Genomic DNA, 21,662 nt, shown 5'->3' on the forward strand with positions numbered 1-21,662 from the left:
TTAACAAAACAAGCATAGAAGTCTCTTCTGGTATCTCATTTGAGGGGTGTGTGGGATGCAGTTGGGTGGGATTATGAGTTGACCATTTTCTCTCCTCTCTCACAGGTTACATTCCTTTTGGGACACCAATTGTAAGTAGTACCCTGTAATTTTCAATGTATAACTTTATGTCATTTCTAAAATTCTAGAAAAAATTTAATTGTATAATTTTTCTAAAAAAATTTTAATGTATAAAACTTTACATCATTGTTTGTAAATATTTGACTGAGATGTTGATTTAGGATAAATTCTTGGAGGGGAATTATTGGATAAAATGTCATATCAAATAGCATAATTTCTTTTAAATTCCCTTGATATGTATTGCTAGGCTTCTTTTTGCAAGGCGTGCCAGTGGTGTCCACCCAGCACACAGCTTCCAAGTGCCTTCATCCCTATGTATTTTTCATCCAGAGTATTATCGCTAGGACATGCTAATTAAAGAAAGTTTTCCCCAAAGCTTGGGAAATCAGGAAGTAAGGGTGCCTTCTCAAAACTAAAGCTTAAATTAAACTCAGAAAGGATTCAGTATTCTTTTTGTTCACTTTTGGAATCAGGGTTAAGTTTACTCTTAATGTTTTTTATATTGGAGTAAAACAGATGTACAGAAAGTTGCATTCATCATAAATGTACAGCTTGATGAGTTTTCACAAGGTGCGCATATCCAAGTAAATCCCACTTAGAAAAAGATTTAAGCATATCAGCATCTCAGACACCTCTTATGCACATTTCTCGGTCACCACCCCGCAGGAATCTTCCCTGACTTTTCTGACTTCTTTTGCTATATCCTGGGTTTGCTTATTATTGAACTTTAATATAAATGGAATCATCAGGATGAACTTTTTTTTGTTCTGGCTTCTTTGGCTCAAAATTATTTGTTTTAGAGACTCATCCTTGTTCTCATATGTAGTCTTTCTTCGTTTGTTCTTTTCTCGTTGCTGCATCTTATTCCATTGTTATAACCGTATCACGATATCTTCATCCCTCCCTCCTATTGTTTGGTGGTGACCATTTGGTTTTTCTCCAGTTTGGAGTTCACAACATAGTGCTGCTTTGAACATGACTGTACAAGTCTTTTAGAGCATATATACCTCATTTCTCTTGGCTTATACCTAGAAGGCTAGAGAGAACAACTGATGCAGTGTGTGATCCTAGCTTTAGAGGGGCACTTTGTTAATTTAGTAGAGGGTCTATCAAAAAAAAAAATCCCAACTTTATAGCAAGCACTATTCTTTTTTTATTATTATTAAGATATCATTGATATACACTCTTACGAAGGTTTCACATGAGCAACATTGTGGTTACTAGATTCCCCCCATTATCAAGTCCCCACCACATACCTCATTACAGTCACTGTACATCAGCATAATAAGATGCAATAAAGTCACTACTTGTCTTCTCTGTGCTATACTTCCTTCCCTGGGGGGCATGGGGAATATAATATATTATGGCAAGTACCATTCTTAAAGATGAAACAGATGAAGATAAACTCTGAATGTCTGGGACAGGGTAAGAATGCCTGATAATATTTCTAGGCAACATTTTCCTAGGGTACTAGCAAGTACAGTAAGACATGAAAAATAAATAACTAGTATTAGAATGGGAAAGGAAGAAACAAGATCATTCATGAGAATAGACAAACTATTAGAACTACTGTTTTTAAAAAGATTTCTGGATGTAAGACAAATATATAAGGAAAATTGTGTGTCTATGAACCTATAACAGACATCTAGAATTTTTTTTTAAAGAGAGCATTTACAATAGCACTTCAGACTGTAAGGTACCTAAAAATAAACTCAAGAAAGGATATGCAAGGCCTTTGTGGAAATACTTACAAAAAGTTATTGAAGGACATTGGAGGTTTAAATAAACAAACATACATTATCTTGGAGTAGAATACTCATGATCATCAAGATATCAATTTTCTTAAAATTAGAATCTGTATTCAGTATAATTCTAATCAAAATCCTATTTTGCTGGAACTTGATAAGTTGATACTAAAAATTATATGAGCAAGCTATGGGCCAAGACAGCTTTCAAGAAAAAGATATGGGAGAGGACTCATCCGATCAAATAGTATAGACAGTTTGGTTTTGGTATAGGGATAAGCAAATAGACCCCATGGAACAGAGTAGAAACCCTGGAAACATGCCCATGTCCATATGGAAACTTGATCTTTGAGAAAGGCAGCATTACAAATCAGTGGGAAAAAAAGGATGAATAGTTTAATAAATGGAGCTAAGATAGTCAGCTACTTACATGGAAAGAAAGTTAGATCTCACTTCATACACAAAACACATTTAAGTATGAAAAGAATATATTTTCAACATTGTTTATAAAAGCAAAAAAATGGACTGAAATGTCCATTAACAAGAAGATGGATAAGGAAGTCATGGTTTAGTCATACAATGAAATACTTAACACAGAAAAGAAAATAATGAACAAGGGCTACATTTTTCAATATGGATAAATCTCAAAAACAATGTTGAATGAAAAAAAAAGTAGGAGAGTAATAATGCTGTTTGACATCATTTATATAATGTTTGAAAATATGCAAAGCAATATCATATATAGTTTGTGGGTGCATTTTTCATGTATCTATAAAAACATTTATGGAAACTATTAGCAACATATTCATGGTACTATTTGCTTCTGGAGAGAGAGAAGGCAATGGAGTCTAGAAGGAGAACAGGAGGTGCTTCATTTGTATTTGTCATGTTTCATTTTTTTGAAAGAGAATTTTCACAAAAAATTTGACAAAATGATAGATTTACTATAATGGATGCTCATTATATTTTTCTCTAGGCTTTCTGTATGCTTGAAATATTTCATTTTATACATATATTTTAAATATATATTAACATGTAGAAAATTATTTACATCTCTATCCTTACATAGTTTCCCCCAAACCATTACATTGTTTTGAAATAGGAGAAAGGGTTAGAAATTTCCCACCATTATTGTGTGTGTTGAATTTTCTTGCATTTCTTGTAGTGTAGATATATGTATTTCAGTGTAATGCTGTGTAGTGTGTTCATGACAGTTTTATCTTCCTGATGTTACAATCTCTCTCTCTTATGCAAACACAAATGCATACATGTGTGCATGCACACACACACACACATACACACACACACACGAGTATCCCTGTTTCAGTTAATATTGTTGCCTTGAATTCTGCTGTGTCTCATATTTATATTTCTACTATTTCTACTCTTGTTTTATTTGCCTTGTAAATCATTGCTTATGCCTTTTATGAGTGATATTTAATTACTTTGTCATTTTGTATTATATGTCTCTTGTAGACAGTCTATAGCAGAATTTCACTTTTTTACCCAGTTGGTGAAACCCTCCCTGTCTTTACTTTTAATAATAAATAGAGCCAATTCACACTTGTTGTGCTCCTAGTTACTGTGACCACTTAGCCCGGTCATCAAGTTGTTTGTTGGTTTGTTTATTAAGCTTTTTTATTGTTTCCCTTTCTTCTCCTGATTTGAACTAGAGTGATCATTTTCATTGGTCCTTTGGTTTCTTAAGTAGTTTGAAAGAAGAACATCTTAATTCTCTTTAATTACCATTCTCATCTATAATATTTCACTGAGGGGTTCTATTATATTTATCTTATCAATATCAATAGTTGAATAATAATTATGACCTTCCCATCTCTTCCCACATAGGAAGAGACTTTTAACATACCATTTTACTCTACTCCGTATTTTACTGTTTCACCTGTACAAGCCTGCCAAGATTTTGAAAATAATCTGGAATCTCATCAGATTTTTGAATCCTTGCTTAACACCTGCATTAAACTTCACAATTATTTAGGGTGTGTGTTCTTTGTTTGGCTAGAGTACTTCTTTAAATAATATTCAGAGTCTGGGCAACACACATTCTTGGTCCTCGCATATCTGGAAATGTCTTTTTTTCCCTCTCATACATTTACCATAGTTGGCCTGATTTTCTTTACTGGTAAACCTCCCCAGTCCCCTTGAGATCCTTTGGTATTTTTTCTCTTTATCTTTGGAGTTCAGAAATATCCTAAGGATTAAAACAAAATCTTCTCAGTATATTTTATAAAATTACACAAGTGATACATGAATATGTTCTTTGGAATTCAAAAATACCACCAAGAGCCTTTTAAAGACTATCTTAAAAGGTATACAAATAATACTGAATATGTTCTCTGCACTCAGAACTCAAACAATACAAAAAAAAGAGTAAAGATTCCTCTGATAACCCCTCAATCCCAAATCTGTTCCCAGAAGTAACCTCTGTTAAAAGTCTGAGGTAAACTTTCAGCTTTTTTTCTAGGCATTTTCATACATATGAATCACCAATTTAATTTTTTGCTGTTGTTTTGTATCTTTTCCATTACAAATAAAACAATATACTTACCCACAATTAGCTTCTTATACTTAGCAGTTTACCTACATAAAGATCCATTTCATTCATTCATTCATTCCTTTTTAGGAAGTAGTATTCTTTCCCCTAGTGATGAATCTAGGCTGTTCTATTTGCTATTAGAAATAACAGTGCTGTGAAAAATCCTTGTAAAGCTCTTTCTGCATGAGCATGAGGATTTTTCAAGGGCTCACTCTAGAAAGTGAATTTGCTGTGTAAATGGCTATGCGCATTTAAATTTTTCATAGCTATTGCCAAATTTCCCTTTATATGAGCTATATTTTAGCACACCTTTGTTAACACTGTTATTCATATTTTTAGGGTTTTTGGCTGATCTTCTGGGAGAGGGAAAGGCAGCATCTCATTATGGTTTTATTTTTTATTTTCCTGAACACCAAAAAGATTGTGCTTCTTTTCATCTACTTATTGGCCATTTATATTTCCTCTTTGGTGAATTACCTGTTCACATCCTTTGTCCATTCTTCCACTGGCTGTATTTTCCTAATTGATTTGTAAGATTTCTTTATATATTTTGAATTCTAATCCTTTGTATATATATTACCTATTTCTTCTCCCAGCTATTTTCTCTTTACTCTCTGGTGTCTTTGTTGTAGAAAAATTTTAAATACTGATGTTTTTAAATATAAGGAGCTTTCCTTGGATTGATTTTGAGTCTTTTCCCCACTCTCGCCTCCATCTCTCTTACTAAAATAACTGGATTTGTGAGATTTGTGTCTAAGAATGAGCTCTTGGTTGTATTTATCAATTCTTCTGTTTTCATTTTTCTAATTAATTCTTTTCTACTTTTGTTTTTATAATATACTTTTTTCCTCTTTGGTTTATTTGTGATTGGGTTTTTTTTTTTTACTTTTCGCCTTGAATGCTTACTTTATTTATTCTCATTCTTTCCTCCTATTAAAAGGCTTAGGGCTGTGAATTTGCTTCTGAGTATATCTAATATCTGGCTATATTTAATACATTTTCATATGTAGTGATTTATGTTTTTATGTTCTAAATAAGTTTGAAATTATAGTTTCGAATCCTCTTCAATCAATTAGATAGTCAGAAGAACACATTTTAAGTCCAAAGTGGCTGGGTTTTAGAAAATGTATTCTTTTGTTATTACTTTCTAGTTTATCTTATTTTCAGAGAAAGTGACCTCTACAGTTCTGCCATTTGGAATGAATTACAGTTTTCTTTGTAGCATACTATGTGATTATATCAATTAGGATTAGGACCATCTGCATATAAAAAAAGGTCAAAATAACAGTGGCTTAAACAAAATGATTTGTTTCTCTCATGTCAAGGAAATTTGGAGGTAGGCAGAAGCTATCAGGAACCTCGAGTTCAATTTTTCTATACCATTCTCAGTGCTGGCTTCTATCATCAAAATCTTCATGGCCCAGGGTGGCTGTTGGAGTTCTAGCCATCACATCCACATTACAAGGAGGAGTAAAAGGACGTACCTCCAAAGTGAGTCAGTTTCCTTTAAGGAGCCTTCCTCAAACCCTTCTTCAAAGTTCTGTTTACATTTCATATAGAATTTAGCTGGATATATAGTCAATTCCCACCCTTAGGGATTCTGTCCATAAAAAAGAAGGGAAGAATCTGCCATAATAATTTTTATAAATATTCCAACAACACTTGGAAAAAAGGAGATATATCATTTAGTAGTATCATCTCTTTGCCATACCAGATAATTTAAATTTGGGGCTCATTTCCCCATAAGAGGCCAACTAGACCCTTATTAAATTAATGGCTGCCATCAACTGGGATGAACTAGCTGATCCAAGGGATGATAGCCTGTTTCTAGTTCATGAGATGTTATTGAGGACACCCCAAACTTTGCCACTCTCCTCTTCCTACCCAAGACCAAATCTGTTTTTTGAGGGTCACGTGGCATCCTGGGAACATGAGTGCTGACATACTCCGTGCTGTTTGGGCTTCACTGCTGAAAACCAGGTGCTGACAGTGTCCTGTTGGGGTGGATCCTCTCCCTGCCTGGAGCCAACACCCCTCTGAGTAAATGTGCAGGTATAAGGCTAGGATGCCCCAGCCTCTGAGATCATGTATGGACACTTGACTGAGGAGAATGCATAACATGACTTGGGACATCTTCCAGCAGGCTTCAGCAGTAGCCCAAAATGACAATGCTCACCTAGCCCCAAACATTCTTATCCCTGGACTCAGGACAGGTGGCCCAGGTGAGAGACTCATTGGTCCCACTCCCTTGCTGGCCACTGCCTTGCCTTGAGTAGAAGGAGCACTGTGGCCATTCCAGCACCTTCACTGAGGTCTGCTGTGGGGAAAACAGAAGTTCCTGTGGCCAGAATCCTCACCTGACCCTAAACTACTTGATGATGTAATCCACCTTCTGCTGGGCTACTGCTCCCACACCCATAGGCAATTAACTATTACTGATTGAGTCACTATATAAAGAGCTCCGCTCAGTGCTCTGGGTGGAGGCAGAGATGGAGGAGGATTACAGACCTGAAGACTGCTGGATGCAGACATGATTCTAGTGCTTGACCTACTGCTGTGAGAATAAAGCCAGGTAGAAACACTTTTACCCTCAAAATGTCCCACTGTCATCTCTCTGTCTCACTGAATCATAGTGAACTTACCTGGGGCTGAAACCCTCAGGCGAGACACCTGCTCCCACCAGCCACATCAGTTCCCTGATGGCCTTGCTTTCACTTGAAACATCACAGCAAACACCTGGTCTGAAAGACCGTGAAAGCTCCAGTCCATACCTTAGGGGAGCCCCTGGATAGAATGCATAAGAAATAAAGACATGCAGAAGCCACTAAAATGCTTACCAAAATAGAAAGGGGGTGCCGGCGAATGTGCAAGGAACTGGGTCCCTGAGTGATGAAAGGAAGGGGTGAGGGAGGCTGGCAGGTGCCTCTACTGCAGTGCTTCTGGAAGCAACATCCAAGCTGCGTCCTGCCCAGGTGAGCATCCTGGCTCCATGCTCACCTCCAAGGCTGCTGCACCCGCTGTGCCTGCGAGTAACCCCACCCCTGCCCTGCTCACTCCCCAGAGCTCAGGAGAAATAAGCTGGTTTTCTCCCAGAGGCTGGTGCCAGTTTAGTCAGCAGATTTCACAGATCCACTGGCACCCGTGTAGTGTCTTATTTTAAGCTTAACATTTGAAGATGGGAACTTTTCCCCCTTTGGTGTGTGGCAAAGAGATCCCAATTTATATATAAGCATGGTGGCTAAGCGAGTACATCAAGGCTGTTTCCCAGGCGAGGGGAGTTCATGGCTGCCCTTCATTGGGAACCTTCCCAGAAGAACCTCACCAGCTGCGGTAGCTTCTTACAATTGGCAGCTCTGTTTCCAGGTGTGTAGCACTGGCATTTCCAGGCACGTGTGGCTGGGGAGAGGCAGGGCCAGTGTTCTGGCACCTGTCCTAGCCTCTCTGAATTTCCTCATCTGCCAGCCTATATCCTGCACCCTTGGCTACCATAACATCTCAGAGGCCGGGTCCTGGGCTCCTCTTGTGGCCCTGAGGCTCTCCCAGGTAGCATCTGGGCCTCACTGTTCAGCCCGAGCTCTCCATGACACTCCTGTCCTCCCCTCACCCCCCCAACCCCCGTCATTCTGGAACTGTGAGAACCCCAGGCCCCAATCCCCCATACCCAGCTGGGAGACTGAGGAGGGCAGGCCGGTGGCATGCATTCAGTGAGTCCCAGGCCTTGGGTTACGTCCAAACCAGATTTCTGCCTTAGGACATTCAGAGCTTGGACTCTGTACTCTGAACCCTCTATTTTAATACTGTGGATCATCACGTGGACTTAGAACCCTCATTTTTCAGAAGGTGCTGGGGTAGGTCACTTCGTCTCAGGGAGGAGACGATGGACCGGAGATTGCTCCTTTCGCTTGCCGACTTGGTTGTGTCCCGGGGCCTCTGACATCTCCAGCCCCTCCTCATCCCAAACTCTGCTTTTTCACACATTTAAATCCCAGTCCCACTTTTCTTCCTGGCCTACCTCCATTGTAATTGGCCACTAGTCATTTTGGCCTAGTTTATACCATATAAGAAGGGTTGCTCAGTTAAGCTAGAATTGACCAGTCAGGGACATACATTCATTTGAAGAAAGACATTTTCTTTGGTTGAGATCTTTTAAATAGCAGCACCCCTGAAGTATTACTTTTCAAATCATTAGCCACATAAGTCAGAAGATGGAGACAAAGTAGAAGGAAAAAGCAGGCAAATTGTTGTGTATGGGGGCCTGTGGCAGCCTTTCAAAAATGCAGAGGAATATTTTAGACTTGAGCGGGTCAGTGGAAATGGTATGATGCCCGGGGACTGTTGCTGTGCCAGTGAGGACTCCCAGGTACGTGGGGAGTGAGTGTCACATGTCGCACCCGTCTGACAAGAGCAAGCCCAAGCAAGACAGGCTTTAAAGGGATACTTACCACTGAGATGGATACTGCAGAGAAGGCAGGCAGGGTGCTGGGGGAGCCTGTGACGGAACTTCCACCTAACCTCATCTTAAGGGTCAGGGAAGGCTTCCTGGAGGAGGTGACAGCTTAGCTGAAACCTGGTGGAGGAGGAGGGATTAGCCAAAGAGAGATGGGGCGGCGGGCAACAGGGACAGTTATTTCTACCATTGTGTTGCCAGGCAAGATTGTTCTGCACCCAGCAGTCTTCGCCCTGTTTCATCACCAGTGGCTCTGACACACTGTTTCCTCTCTGAATTTCCTATACTTTTAAAAAGTCTTTTTTTCTACTATCACTTAAGTCAGTTTTGTATGGACAGCAACCAAGGGGTGGTGGGGTTGCTCAGTTCTTTCTTTCTGAGTCCCAGCATCACAGCTTACAGCATGGTGACCTGTGGCCTTGCTCCCCTGTCCTTGTCTTCAGCTGTTCACATCCCACTTCTGGCCAAGCAGATTGGGGTATATGGGTGCACCTCTCTCCCAGATCAAGATCTCATCTCTGCTGACATTAGATGCAATACTTTGAAGGAGGAGGACCGAAGTGAAGATGTGATTTTTCTTGTGAGCTACTTGCCATTGGCCCTATTCTTGATTCTGTTGTGAGCCGAGCAAGACTCAAGCACAAACTTCCCTTCTTCCTGGACTGGCCAGGGTGGCCCCAGAATTGAACTAACGATCACTAGGTGGAGTGGGTTGATAAGCTAGGCTTCTCAGGAGCCAGTATCACTAGCAAAGACATAATTCATGATGCACTAGTAATGCCTTCACTCTTTATGTGGTAATCCCTGTCTTAATCAGCTATTGCTACTGTAGTGCTGTGTAACAAACATCCACAAAATTTCAGGGGCAGCCATAGACATTTCTTGTTAGGAATCTGCAGTTGCCTGGGGTTTGGCTGACCTAGACTGGGCTTGGACTGAGGCAATTCTGTTTCTCATTGCAGGTCAGGGGTCAGTGGTAAATCAGCTCCTCATATTTCTCATTCTTCTTGGGCCAGGTCAGCAGTCAGGGTGTACCTCCTTCCAGCAACAGTAGAAGCACAAGAGGGCCAGCAGACACACACTAGACCTCTGTGGCCTTGGCTCAGACCTGGCACTTGGCCACCGCCTCCCACAGGCTATTGGCCAAGCAATGCCGAGAGCTCGGAAATGCATTCCTCCTGTGACGAGGGTATGGATGCTGGGAGGAATGAAGAATCTGGGCCAAAAACTCAATCTGCCCTCTCTCCAAAGGCCGACACCCCCTGCAATTGTATCTTCATAAAAGGAGTGAGAAAGAGCCATCATAGGTCTTTTCCCTGGTCAACAGTTAATCAATGTTCTTAATAACAAATAAGTAATGTTCTCCTGGTGTATAGTGTGGGCCCAGCTTTGTGCTGAGTGCTTTGGGGGACATCAGAGAGAAAAGCTCTGATTCTACCTTCAGGGCTCACTACCCTTTGATGGATAAGGCTTGTGTTCAAAGACAAGATGGGGCAAGGTGATGCTCAACTGTATAATGCAGACTCTGGAGTTCAGGGAAAGGGAAGACCAGCAGAGACGAGAAAAGAATGGGCCACGAGGAGAGGAGCAATGCCAGTAACTGAACACCAAGCGAGCACTTTCTGCATGCCAGGCACTGTGCCAGTTTCTTCCCATGCCTGCTTCCTCTCATGGCCATCCAGAGAAGTACTAGGATTGTCCCCATTTAACAGATGAAAAAATGGAGGCACAAAGAGCTCAACTAACTTGCGTGTGGTCACACTGCTGATAAATTCTAGAACCAGGATTCTCTCTTCCTGCGAGCAGAGACTCTTAGTCGCCAGGGCTCCTGGCCAGCCACCTGAGGGGAAGGGGAACAGCAATAGTAGACAGATGTGCGAAGAGGACAACCGCTAGGGGCAGGAGCTGTGAAGGGGTCCCAGACGTGTTCTGAACTATAAATGGGAGCAAAGATAGGATGTGCGATTTGGCCAAGGTCCTGCAGCAAGATAGGATGGCGGCTGGGCTGGAAATTCTGGCTGTTGGCTCTCCCTCCACTTTCCCTGGTATCAGCCACATTCTGGGCTCTCTCCTCCCGTCTGCGCGGACACGCCTGAAGCTTTTCCCTCTTGGAAGAGGTGCAATCCACTGGCATTGAAGCCGGGTGGACTGGCTCCCTCTCTCTATCCATCTCTTTCCTCCATTCCCCTGCATGTTCTGGAAAGGGCAGCGTGGGGGAATGTGGGCAGGTTGCACCAGAGATATACATCTGAGAACTGAAGGAACATTTATTTTTAATTTAGACTTAAAAAGAAAAAAGGAAGTTATAAAATATCTGCTCCTGCTCCTGGGATTGTGCAGATGGTGCTGCGTGTTGCCTAATAGGGAATGGGGCTGGCACCCGTGTGCTCCTGCCCCGCCAGGCTGACTGCAGGACCTGGAAAGTGGGATCCCTGTTCCCCTGCCTCAGCCTCAGATGGCTCCCCTGGGCCCTTTGTAACCAATGTAGCATGTTCCCCTGCCTTCTAACCTCACCCTCCCTGGACTCCTGTCTACTGAGTTCACAAACCCCCTCCTTCAATGGGGCTGGTCTCTCTGCTCTTCCTACTCCTGTGAACACACACACACACACATGCATGCACATCTCAGCTCCATCCTACCTCTGCTTTCAGACAGATAGACCGAGCACAAAAAGCTCTCCCTTCTTGAACTCCTCTTTGGATGTTAGGATTTGTCAACTTTACACACACCCAAGTATCTGATCAAAACATCTTGTCATTTTCATGTCCAGGTGCTATAAAGGGCAATCCCATACATTTTACCATTTGGTCTCTGTGTTTATCATGATTGAGTATCATTTTCCTCTTTCCCTGTATTCTCCTCTGCATGGAACTTGGTGCATAGATGCTTGAAAAATAGGCATGCGTGTGACTCTTTGTTTGCACTAAGGGGAATGAGCTAGAGAATGAGCCCCTAAAATCAGAGTCGGAGCCCCCAAGCTAAGAAAGGGAGACCTGACTCTTTCTCTAGCTTTTTATGAAGGCTTGGGCAGATCATGGAATTTCTCTAAGCCTCTATTTCCCCATTTGCCAAATATAGAAAGTAATCTCTATTTTGTCTAAACCCAAGTTATAATAAGGATCATGGTAAGTGACATAAGGGGAAATGTTTAGCAAAATCAGTCAATTAATCAGTCTCCTTTAGACATAAACATAAGGAGTCAGAAGTACTCAGCATGGACATCAGACCTAAAGTTGGGGTTGGCTAATAAGGTGAAAAGCTCCCTGGTTACAAGCTGTGTGTATGTGTGTGTGTAGTACATGGTGGCCTGGGTACTATGGTTTGTTCAGAAAAAACTTGATATCACTTCTTAAAAATGCATGCTACCAGAAAGAACAAGAGAAGATGAAAATGAAACAAGAAAGCTTAGGAAAGGGAAGAAGCCAGGAGTGAAGTTAGGGCACAACATCCGTGCAGTGAGGGTCTGTACACTTGGCAGATGTGGGCCATGGAGATCCAGCCTGAGCTTGACAGTCAGTGCAAAGAGAGACACAGCCAAATGCCCAGGGTCTTTAAGACAGATTCAAATCAGATACTCAGAAGCATAAATTTCTAACCTGAGACGAGAAAAAGTTCCCCCAAGAGGATTCATGAAGGGGACTCTGTGGTGTAATGAGCAGTGAGTGTCCTGGACAACAGCTGTCTGGTAAATACAGTGAGTCCCATGGGGCTGTACCTTATGATGCTTCTGGTGGCTCAAGTTCAGTTCAGGGAGTGCAGTGGGGGAAGACAAGGCATCGCTCAAACACACCCATGTTATATAAGCTGACAAATTAGGGGGAATAATATGCTGAGTTCCTAACAGTGAAGAATGGCTTTGTTCCTCTGGCTTTGGGAGGCAGCCAGACATGCACATGTGTACACATACATCCCCATGTGCGTACGCGCACACACACACACACACACACACACACTCCCTGGCTCACGCTGTTCCCAGTTTCAGGCCTCTCTAAGCTCAGCTTCTTCTCTGTGGCCTGCTCCTAACTAGGGGTGCAACTCAGAGGAGGTCCTAGGTCCCCAGGGCTATTTCTCAGCTGGGCTGGGGATGGAATTCTCTTTATAGGCAATGGGGCTATCTCTGTTGACTTTACACGAACTACTTGAAACTGAGAAAAGAATTTTTTTTTTTTGAGAGGGCCTCTCTCATATTTATTGATCAAATGGTTGTTAAGAACAATAAAATTCTGTATAGGGGACTCAATGCACAGTCATTAATCAACCCCAAGCCTAATTCTCAACAGTCTGCAATCTTCTGAAGCATAACGAACAAGTTCTTACATGGTGAATAAGTTCTTACATGGTGAACAGTACAAGGGCAGTCATCACAGAAACTTTTGGTTTTGATCACGCATCATGAACTATAAATAATCAAGTCAGATATGATTATTTGTTTGATTTTTATACTTATATGTGAATCCCACATTTTCCCCTTATTATTATTATTATTATTACTCTTTTTAATCAAATGCTGAAGTGGTAGGTAGATGCAAGATAAAGGTAGAAAACATAATTTAGTGCTGTAAGAGGGCAAATGTAGATGATCAGGTCTGTGCCTATAGACTAAGTATTAATCCAAGCTAGACAAGGGCAACAAAACATCCACGGATGCAGACGATTTCTCTCCAAACGGGGGGGTGAGGTTCTAAGCCTCCCCTCTGTTGATCCCCAATTTCTCACCTGATGGCCCCCCTGCGACTATGCCTGTCTTAGGTTGTTTCTCCCTTGAGGGATCTTACCCCAGAGAAAAGAATTTTAAACCAAGATAGAACCTCCAAGGTCAACCCCTTCACTCTATAGGTAAGAAAGCGAGGGCCCCAAAGGGAACTGTCTTCTGCTGGAGATGGCACGGGGTGGGGGACTAAGATCCAAGGTCTCCTGATTCTCACTCCAGTACCCTATGCTGTCACTGCAAAGAAAATGCAAATTGAGATCTCATTTCAGGGAGACGAATCTCCTAAGATAATTCCTCAATAGAGCTGTGGAATGGCTTTACATTGTATGATTTTATTCAAACTGATATGGGCCAATAATATAAATGTGTGTGTGTGTGTGTTCACTGTTTTAAAACATTTCAATGTTTAAAACATGATTTACTAATGCTGCTGAGGATGTCTAGAATTTGATTTACTGCATAGTATTGAATGTTTATACTTGCTCCTTACAGAAATTCTTGCCAAAGAGTCATTTTATCTACAGGAATAATAAATAAGTCAATATGTGGATGGTTGTGCACATTTTTTCCATATGCAGCGGTATTTGGTAAATGTTTTTTGCACACAAGCACTCAGAAGGGAAACTTGAGAGATACACATGGACCCCGGAAGTCCAGAGTTTGGCCAGTGTCAAGGTTAGAGTTAATCTTGACTCAAACCAAAAAAAACAGGGTCAGTGAATCTCCGGTGGTGCTTGGGCCTTGGGGATGACAGAGGCGATGTGACCGGACTTAGCCTCTGTGTGTATTTGTTCATCCAATGGTTCATAACTCATTCAACAAATATTTAATGAGACATCTATGTTTTAATCGATAGATTAAACGTGAGGGAGGTTTTGCTTTATGGGGCAGACAGAGAACATACATAAATCCCCCTGCTTGTATTTGTAAAGTACTTAAGGCCACTGAAATGATTTTTATGTAATCCTCACAAAAACCCTATCGGATGGCTCAGGTTTGAGGGAGCTGAGTTTGATTGGAAGTGAGGAAGTTCCTTGTGTTGGCTTGTTTTCATTGTTCCCCTAACCCCAGTTATGGAAATAATGCATGTCCATTGTTAAAAAGAATATAGAAATATTCACGAGGAATGTGTGGAAGTACCATGTTCTCTGCCCTCCAGAGACATGTCCATGCTGTGCTATAGACTTTTTCATGTTTGGAGATACGTATTTTTACACATCTGGGCTTATGGTTCTACCTACAGTGAGATCTTTTCATTTACGACAACGGGATTATGCTGTCATATAATTCCACAACCTGGTTCATTTCCACCCTGCACTGTCTCTCTGTGGGCAGCAGAGAGATCTGGCTCATTCGTTTGTGGTGGTGTCGTTTTTTTATTGCAAAAGCTAAAGTCATTTATTTTGCCTTCTCCAGCCTTTCCTCTCTCTCTCTCATAGGTGGTTGGTCTTCTCTTGCCCAACCAGACACTGGCATCCACTGTATTCTGGCAGGTAACAGTTTTCCAGCAAACAGGGGGCTCCTGAAGGAAGGGCCCAACAGGTGCTGGTTAGAACTCCCTGCCCAGGTCTCCTCTCTCATCCAGGCCCCTCCAGGAAAGTCATCCCACTTCCCACCCCTCCACTGGGAGAAACCCAGGACTTTGGGCTGTACTGAGCAAGCACCAGCAGCCCCTTTCTCAGGCCATTATGTGCCATTCTCACCTTTGCACAGAGGTGATGAGGGGCTGGGCCGGAGCCCTTGTCTGGATAGCTCGTTGGTGACTTCCCACTCTGCCCCTTGGCTGTTTGTCCCATGGCCAGGGGCCCCAAGGCCCACAGCCTCATTCAGATCTGTGGGGAAGGTAAATCCACCCAACCCCAAGGGAGAGAGCTGGGTGAAAAAGTATCACATATCACAGACCCTGGGATCTGCTCTTGGAGACAGTCTGAGATGAGGCTCTACATGTGTGTGTGTCCATGCAGAGAAAGTGGGGCCTTTGTGAGAAAATGTTAGTCTTCCCTGAACAGAGCTCCTATCAGTGTCCATGTCTGGGTGCTGCCAGGAGTGCAGGACACTGGGCTGGGATATGTTTGAAACAGGTGCAAGGCTGTCAGTCATTCCAGGGACCTAAATGTCTACCTTTCTGTCAGTATCATAGGGATGACACTGGATGATGTGGCCAAGGCAGGAGTGGGTGGGACCAGTGTCCTGGTTTGCCAGAAACTGAGGGCTTTCCCAGGTTTTTGGTGCTAAAGCCAGCACAGTCCCAGGCAAACTGGAATGGTTGGCCTTGCTAACTTGTGGGATGGGTTGAACCACTTGAGAGCCAGAGACAGCCTCCCACATCTTCTGGATGGGTCCAGGCCTGGCTTCCACACCTTCCCTGACTTCTCCTCCCCTCCATTGCCTTTCAGTGGCTGAACCAGAGTCACAACGCTTGTGTCAACTATGCAAACCGCAATGCTACCAAGGTGAGCTGGGCCCCTGCTTCGCTGGCAAAGTGGCCTCTCCCCTTCTCGATTCTCCCACACTTTATCCAAAGGCAGTGAGAGGGGAGGGGGAGTCTAGTTCCCCTTTGGGGGCTGTCAATTTGGGGAGGAGAGGGTCTGAACATTTTCTCACCTTGGGGAAACTGGCTTGCATGGTAGTAACCTGAGGGTCTGATACTCTGAGGATGCAAGGTAGTTAAAGGCAAGTTCCTCAGCTCTTTCTTAATTTTCTACATTGCGACTTGGGATACATTTTCCATAGAAACGTTGGGCAACTCTCATCTACTGGCATGAACCCGTGGCTGAATGGGTAGACAAGGCCTGTGAGAGGCAGCCTGGCTGCAGCCAGCCTTGACACTGCCAATTCCACCCAGGAGTGTTTCAGCTGCCACACAGCCCCCTGTGACGTTTAGTCTCCCTAAACCGTATCACCACTCCGGCCCTTGCTGTTCTGTGCCTCCAGCCAGCCATGTCTGTCAGTGACCGTTCTAGAACAGGACAGAAGTGTGGTGGGTCCTTCTGTGTCTCCCTGGACATTGCTGCCTTGTGTTGCCATGTATGGAACTGCACTGGGGGAGTCCAGGACCCCTTTGGCTTCCAGAAGGACCTCTTCCTTCTCCTGCCCCTCTGGGCTGCTGGGCAGGAATGCCTCCTGCTGGCTGGGGCTGTTTGCAAGTGTGGAAGCTTTGGCACCTGGTGGGCCTGAAATTCTTTCTCTGTCTTCTAGCCTTCACCTGTGTCCAAGTTCATCCAGGGCTACCTGGGAGCTGTCATCAGTGCTGTCTCCATCGCTGTGAGTACCCCCCCCTTCCTCTCAGTCCTGCTGCTCTGCAGCTGCCCCACTCAACATCTTGGGCCAGACCTTCCATGAGGGTCAGGGTCAGGTGAGGAGCGTGGCAGACAGGAGTTTCTGTGGGTGAGCTGTGGGGTCAGGCTCTCTGCACAGAGAGGAGAGTACACCCTGGTGACATGTTACTAGAGCATCAGTTGGAGAAGAGGTTCGGAGGTGAGGCAGGGCCCCTAGGCAATGTGCAGGGGTACCCACTCCAACTGAGGGCAGGATGTCTGTCCCTACAGGGGCCCATGTTTTCCCAGCACTCTCCTGGGAGGAGCTGGTCTTCATGCTTTGTCACACAGCTAGCTGATGTGGGAGGTGAGGGGCTCAGGAATGATTGCACGGTTGGCCCAAATGCTGGCTCCCCTTTGTTCTTTGCCTTAGCTCCTGGGGCACTGTTCCTTCATGATCTTAGCTATGTATTCACATATCCAGTCCCTCCTGGAGTCTTGTTTGCTCCTCAAGACAGTGGTGACAGGCCCATTTTGAGTCCCACAGGACTTTGAGATTAGAATAGCTATTAAGTAGGGGAGGTTTGTAGACTGTGTGACTGTAAGCCTGGATCTCAGATGAGGGCAGAGGGCAGGTGGACAGCAAGGGGCCTGGACCAGAGCCAGGGTTGCAGCTCAAGCTCCCAGAACCTTGGCTATGCTCATCCCACCCTTGAGCCCACCCTTGCCCCTCCATCTGGTCTTTCAGAGAGCTAGAGATCCTGGCTAGGAGGTGCTCTATAGCTGACTCCAGAGGGCGAGGCACTTTACAATTTTGTTATTTTATTCATTGCAAAATAATTACATGTAACTGGTAAGAAAAAAATAAGAAATTGCAAATTTTTAAATTTCACATATAATGAAAGAATTCACATATAACAAAGCTTTTGTAAAACCCACTTTCCTCATCTTTCCTGTGTCATTAAATAAATATAGTAACTGCCCACAACTATGTACTAACCCATTGTACCATCATTGATTCACTTATTTATATACCACCATTTAGTTCACTGTTCCTCAAAAGTAGGGATTTGGGATTGTTCTGAGATGATCTCATGTACTCTGTTCCCATGCAGCCTGGGTCATCTCCAAAGAGCTGTTTGGAGGCAGGGGTCCCCACTGCATGCCCAAGATTGCTCTCTTTCCCTGAATCCTTGTCTTACTCCGAGCAAGAAATTAGACATTGCTTAATCTATTTAGATGGCTGGCCAAGAGATTGTTAACCCCATCCTGGTGGTCTGCAACCCAGCATGAGATTTCATTTGGGATCATACTAATTGGGAATCCCTGATTCTGGGGGGTTGCTAGCCAAGGTCAGGGGTTCTCGTGAGAGACAGGAGAAGACTGTCACCTCGTCCTCGCACCTTATGACAAGAGGAGCCAATGGCTCTGCCTAGTTTGGCACCTTGAAAATTCCATTTTCCTTCTTTGAGATTTAAGGGTGAACCAGGGAACACCTGGGAGGAGGATCCACACTGGGGGGCATAGTGAGTGGCCCTGACTGGAAAGGGATCATTGTCTTCAAGGGAAGGCCACCTTCTGCAGGCCTCAGGCTCCGGGAATGGGAACACGGCTTCTTCTCAGGGCTCTGGGCTCTGTGTCCCTGGTCTGCAGTGTCCCACCGAGGGGCCCCCAGTCATTCCATCCCTTTGCTTCCTAGGACCAGACTAGCTTGGATTGTGGGGTGGGGGGTTCTGACGCCCAAGCTTTGATTACTGGGGACCTGGGGCCCTCCAGGGCTCTCAGAGCCAGGGTGTTACCTGCAGGGACTGGGGGCCTCATGCTGGCCTGTCATGGCCCCCAGGTGTGCCTGCGCTGGGGACATCCACCTTCCTCCTCTTGCCTAGCTGCAGAGCCCTGGAAAAGGCTTTTCCCTGACCACACCACCCATACTACACCCCACCCCAAGTGCTAGACACGTCTGTCCTTCCCTTGCACTCACTCAGATACGCCCTGTGTTCTGTCCTGTCATTATTCACTGGATTACAAGTTAACCAGGGACAGGCCCCATGTCATCTCCCCCACAGAAGGGGGTGAGGAGCACTGCTCCATAAATACTTGTTAATTAGGTTGCTGATTGATTGCCGGCCTCGGGAGGCCCCTCTCACTCCCATCCACGATTCTCAGTGGTGGCGGTGGCATCCCTCTGCCTGACGTCTTCAAACAGTGAGGGTCTAACTCCGGCAGATGGAGCGGAGCTTCTGACTTGGAAAATCTGCAGCTTTCTTGCTTTTCTTTTGTGTGTATAAATCACAAAACCTCCATAGAAAGGGGCTTTATTTTATTTCCCTTTCCCTTGTTCTCTGAAACCCCAGGCCCTGAGGCCTCATTAACTGATCTCTGCTTCAATTAGTGACAAATCCCCTCCCAGGGAGAGCCTGTTAGGAGGAGATGACCTGTGAACAAGTGTCCTGGCCCCAGTGGTTGGCCCAGCTCTGGCATTAATTAAAACGAGTCCCTACAAGCAGGCGGTGGGGTGGGGGCTGACAGGCCGAGGGCAGATCCCAGGGACTGAGGATGAGCTGGGGTAGAGGCCGGGCCCTGGGAGCCCAGCCTCCTCTCCGGACCTCTCCCCTCCCTCAGAAGAGCCAGAGCTCCGACCTTGGCCAGCAACCCCTAGAAACAGTCTCATGCTGGTTCCAGGACCATCAGTGTAGGGTGAGCAGTCTTTTGGTGAACCCTCTAAATAGATTTGGCAATGTCTGGCTTCTCACTTGAGAATAAAAAAGAAATTTTGTCTTAAGTTATTTTTGAAATCTAACAGTTTGCTGTCTTTTAACAAAGGAAGCCCCTGTCAGTCCTCACTGCGTCTTAGTCTGGGAGGTGGTGATGTGTACTCTTGGGGTCAGCTCCTGCCAGGCACTGGTGGGCTGACCCATTCACTCCCTGCAGGGGTATGTGCATACCTGGCACTTTGCAGGCACTGGGTTGGCACAGGTTGGTGTGTCTTCCCAGATGCTGAAAGGGGAAGCTAAGGATGTTCTGTGGCATAACCAGAATTATGATAAGGTGACCCTTGGGTGTGGTGGGAGCCAGTGGCAGGGTCCCTAACTCACGGAGGGCTGACTCCTACAGGACAGACCAAGAGAGCTGAAGGCAGGGTTGGCTGTTCCAGACAGAAGCACAGCATGCAGAGGCACACAGGAGAAGGAGAGCATGACAGATTCCAGAAGCTATCGGAACATGAGTGTGCCTGCCGTGGAAGGAGTGATGGAGATGAGGTGGTGATAATGCAGGGGAGGAGCAGGGCCAGTGGAGAAGCACTATGGGTGCCTGCTCAGGAGTCAGGGGCTGTTTCAGGAACTCTGCCTGGGCTCAGGGACCTGGGTGTGCAGGTAGAGGGGGCTGGAGGAGAGTTTGTGGGGCTTGGCAGGCCTGGCAGACGGACTGCCCTCCGGGACACAGGGCCTGCATGGGAGCAGGCCTGGAACTGGAGAGGAAGGCTCAGGGCTGAAGTCCTGCATGGCTGGTCAGGGGCTGGTGAGTGGGGCCAGGTATGAAAGCCGCCTCACGCCTTGGCCTCACATGCCTCACCTGCAGCCAGGCCTTAGCTTAGTCTTTCCCTGTTGGGACAATGATGACCTCCATTCCCAAAAGTCCTGGGCCCTGGGAGTGGTTGGGGGGAGGCTTTCTATATAGGATATAGTTAATGTTAACTTTTACTAGACACTGGAGTGCAAGGAGTTATCCCAGGGGATCCCTGGGCAGAACCCCAACACCTCCCAGTTGCTTACTGGAAGCTCCATGTGCCCATGTCAGTAAGAGTGGCAAATAACCACAGTAATCATAATGGCTAACACTTACAGAGTGCCTACCATGTGCCAGGTACCGTTCAGGTGCTCACCTCCATTTTAAAGAAGAGGAAACTGAGGCATGCTGGTACAGCCAGTGGCAGAGCTGGGATTCAAGACCGGGCTGAATCACACCCTATTCTGCTAACGCAAGGACTGCTTAGCCTTCCTGCTCCCACTGTGACAGAGGAGGCAGGAAAAGCCAGTGTTCTTGACTTCCAGGCTGGAGAAACTGTTACCATGGTAGACAAGCCCCTCCCCAGGTTCCTCAAGAACAGGGGGGACTGGAAGAAAGTCTGAGAGGCTCTTTAGGTATAAAGGAGTTGGACCCTTCATCTACCTTCATGCTTGGTTCTTGGGCCTGAGCTTTCTGGTCAGAGTCAAGTTAGCAGCATATATTTGTCCCTGGTCCAGAGTGTGCCTCGCCTCCTGTAAGAACACACCTGGCAGGCTCTGTGGTCCAGGTTGCAGCTCAGTCCCTGCTGTTCTTCTCTGGGCCTCATGGAGGTAGGAGGCCAACAGCCTGAAACCCTAAACCAGACTGTTGTCTCACTGCCTTCACTATGAGTGCCCTCAGGGTTGAGGAACCCACTGCGTGGACGCTGTGGCAGAATCGGAAGTTTTTCAGAAGGCTGCAGGTGGTGATGTTGGCAGTGGCAAATCCAGCATGAATGTCAGCTCTGCATCTGCTCTGGGGAGGACAAGTTGACTCCTCTAACATGGAAAGACTCTGATATAATTGGTTTTCCAGCAGGCCTCTGGGGGGCATAGTTCAGAGGTCAGAGTTGGTCACTGTTGCTAGCAAACAAGCCATGCAGCCACAGCTGGAGCTGACCGGTGTTTTAGCTTATGTATGGCTCTGTTCCAGCCACCCTTTGCTCCTGAGCCTGTTGCCAAGCAACAGGCTGGCTGGGGTTGCAGGACAATTGACCTCCACAGAGGGTCATGGGTCCCCTTGGTTAAGAGTTTATGATACAATGGTCGCCCTCTGGTGGTCA

At 45.0% G+C, this 21,662-nt stretch overlaps 1 protein-coding gene across 6 annotated transcripts in view; it reads left to right on the forward strand.

Annotated features, from left to right (window-relative positions):
* The window catches only part of SFXN5 (sideroflexin 5), a 106,840-nt gene that overhangs the window by 38,754 nt on the left and 46,424 nt on the right, over positions 1 to 21,662 (forward strand). For all 6 annotated transcript variants that reach the window (XM_036906460.2, XM_036906461.2, XM_036906457.2 and 3 more), the window contains exons 6-9: positions 106 to 131; positions 15,017 to 15,070; positions 15,974 to 16,030; positions 16,776 to 16,841. In XM_036906460.2, coding sequence (XP_036762355.1) covers positions 106 to 131; positions 15,017 to 15,070; positions 15,974 to 16,030; positions 16,776 to 16,841 — 203 coding nt within the window. The remainder of the gene's footprint in view (positions 1 to 105; positions 132 to 15,016; positions 15,071 to 15,973; positions 16,031 to 16,775; positions 16,842 to 21,662) is intronic.

This window comes from Manis pentadactyla, chromosome 2 (assembly GCF_030020395.1).
Source record: "Manis pentadactyla isolate mManPen7 chromosome 2, mManPen7.hap1, whole genome shotgun sequence".
Lineage (NCBI taxonomy): Eukaryota > Metazoa > Chordata > Mammalia > Pholidota > Manidae > Manis > Manis pentadactyla.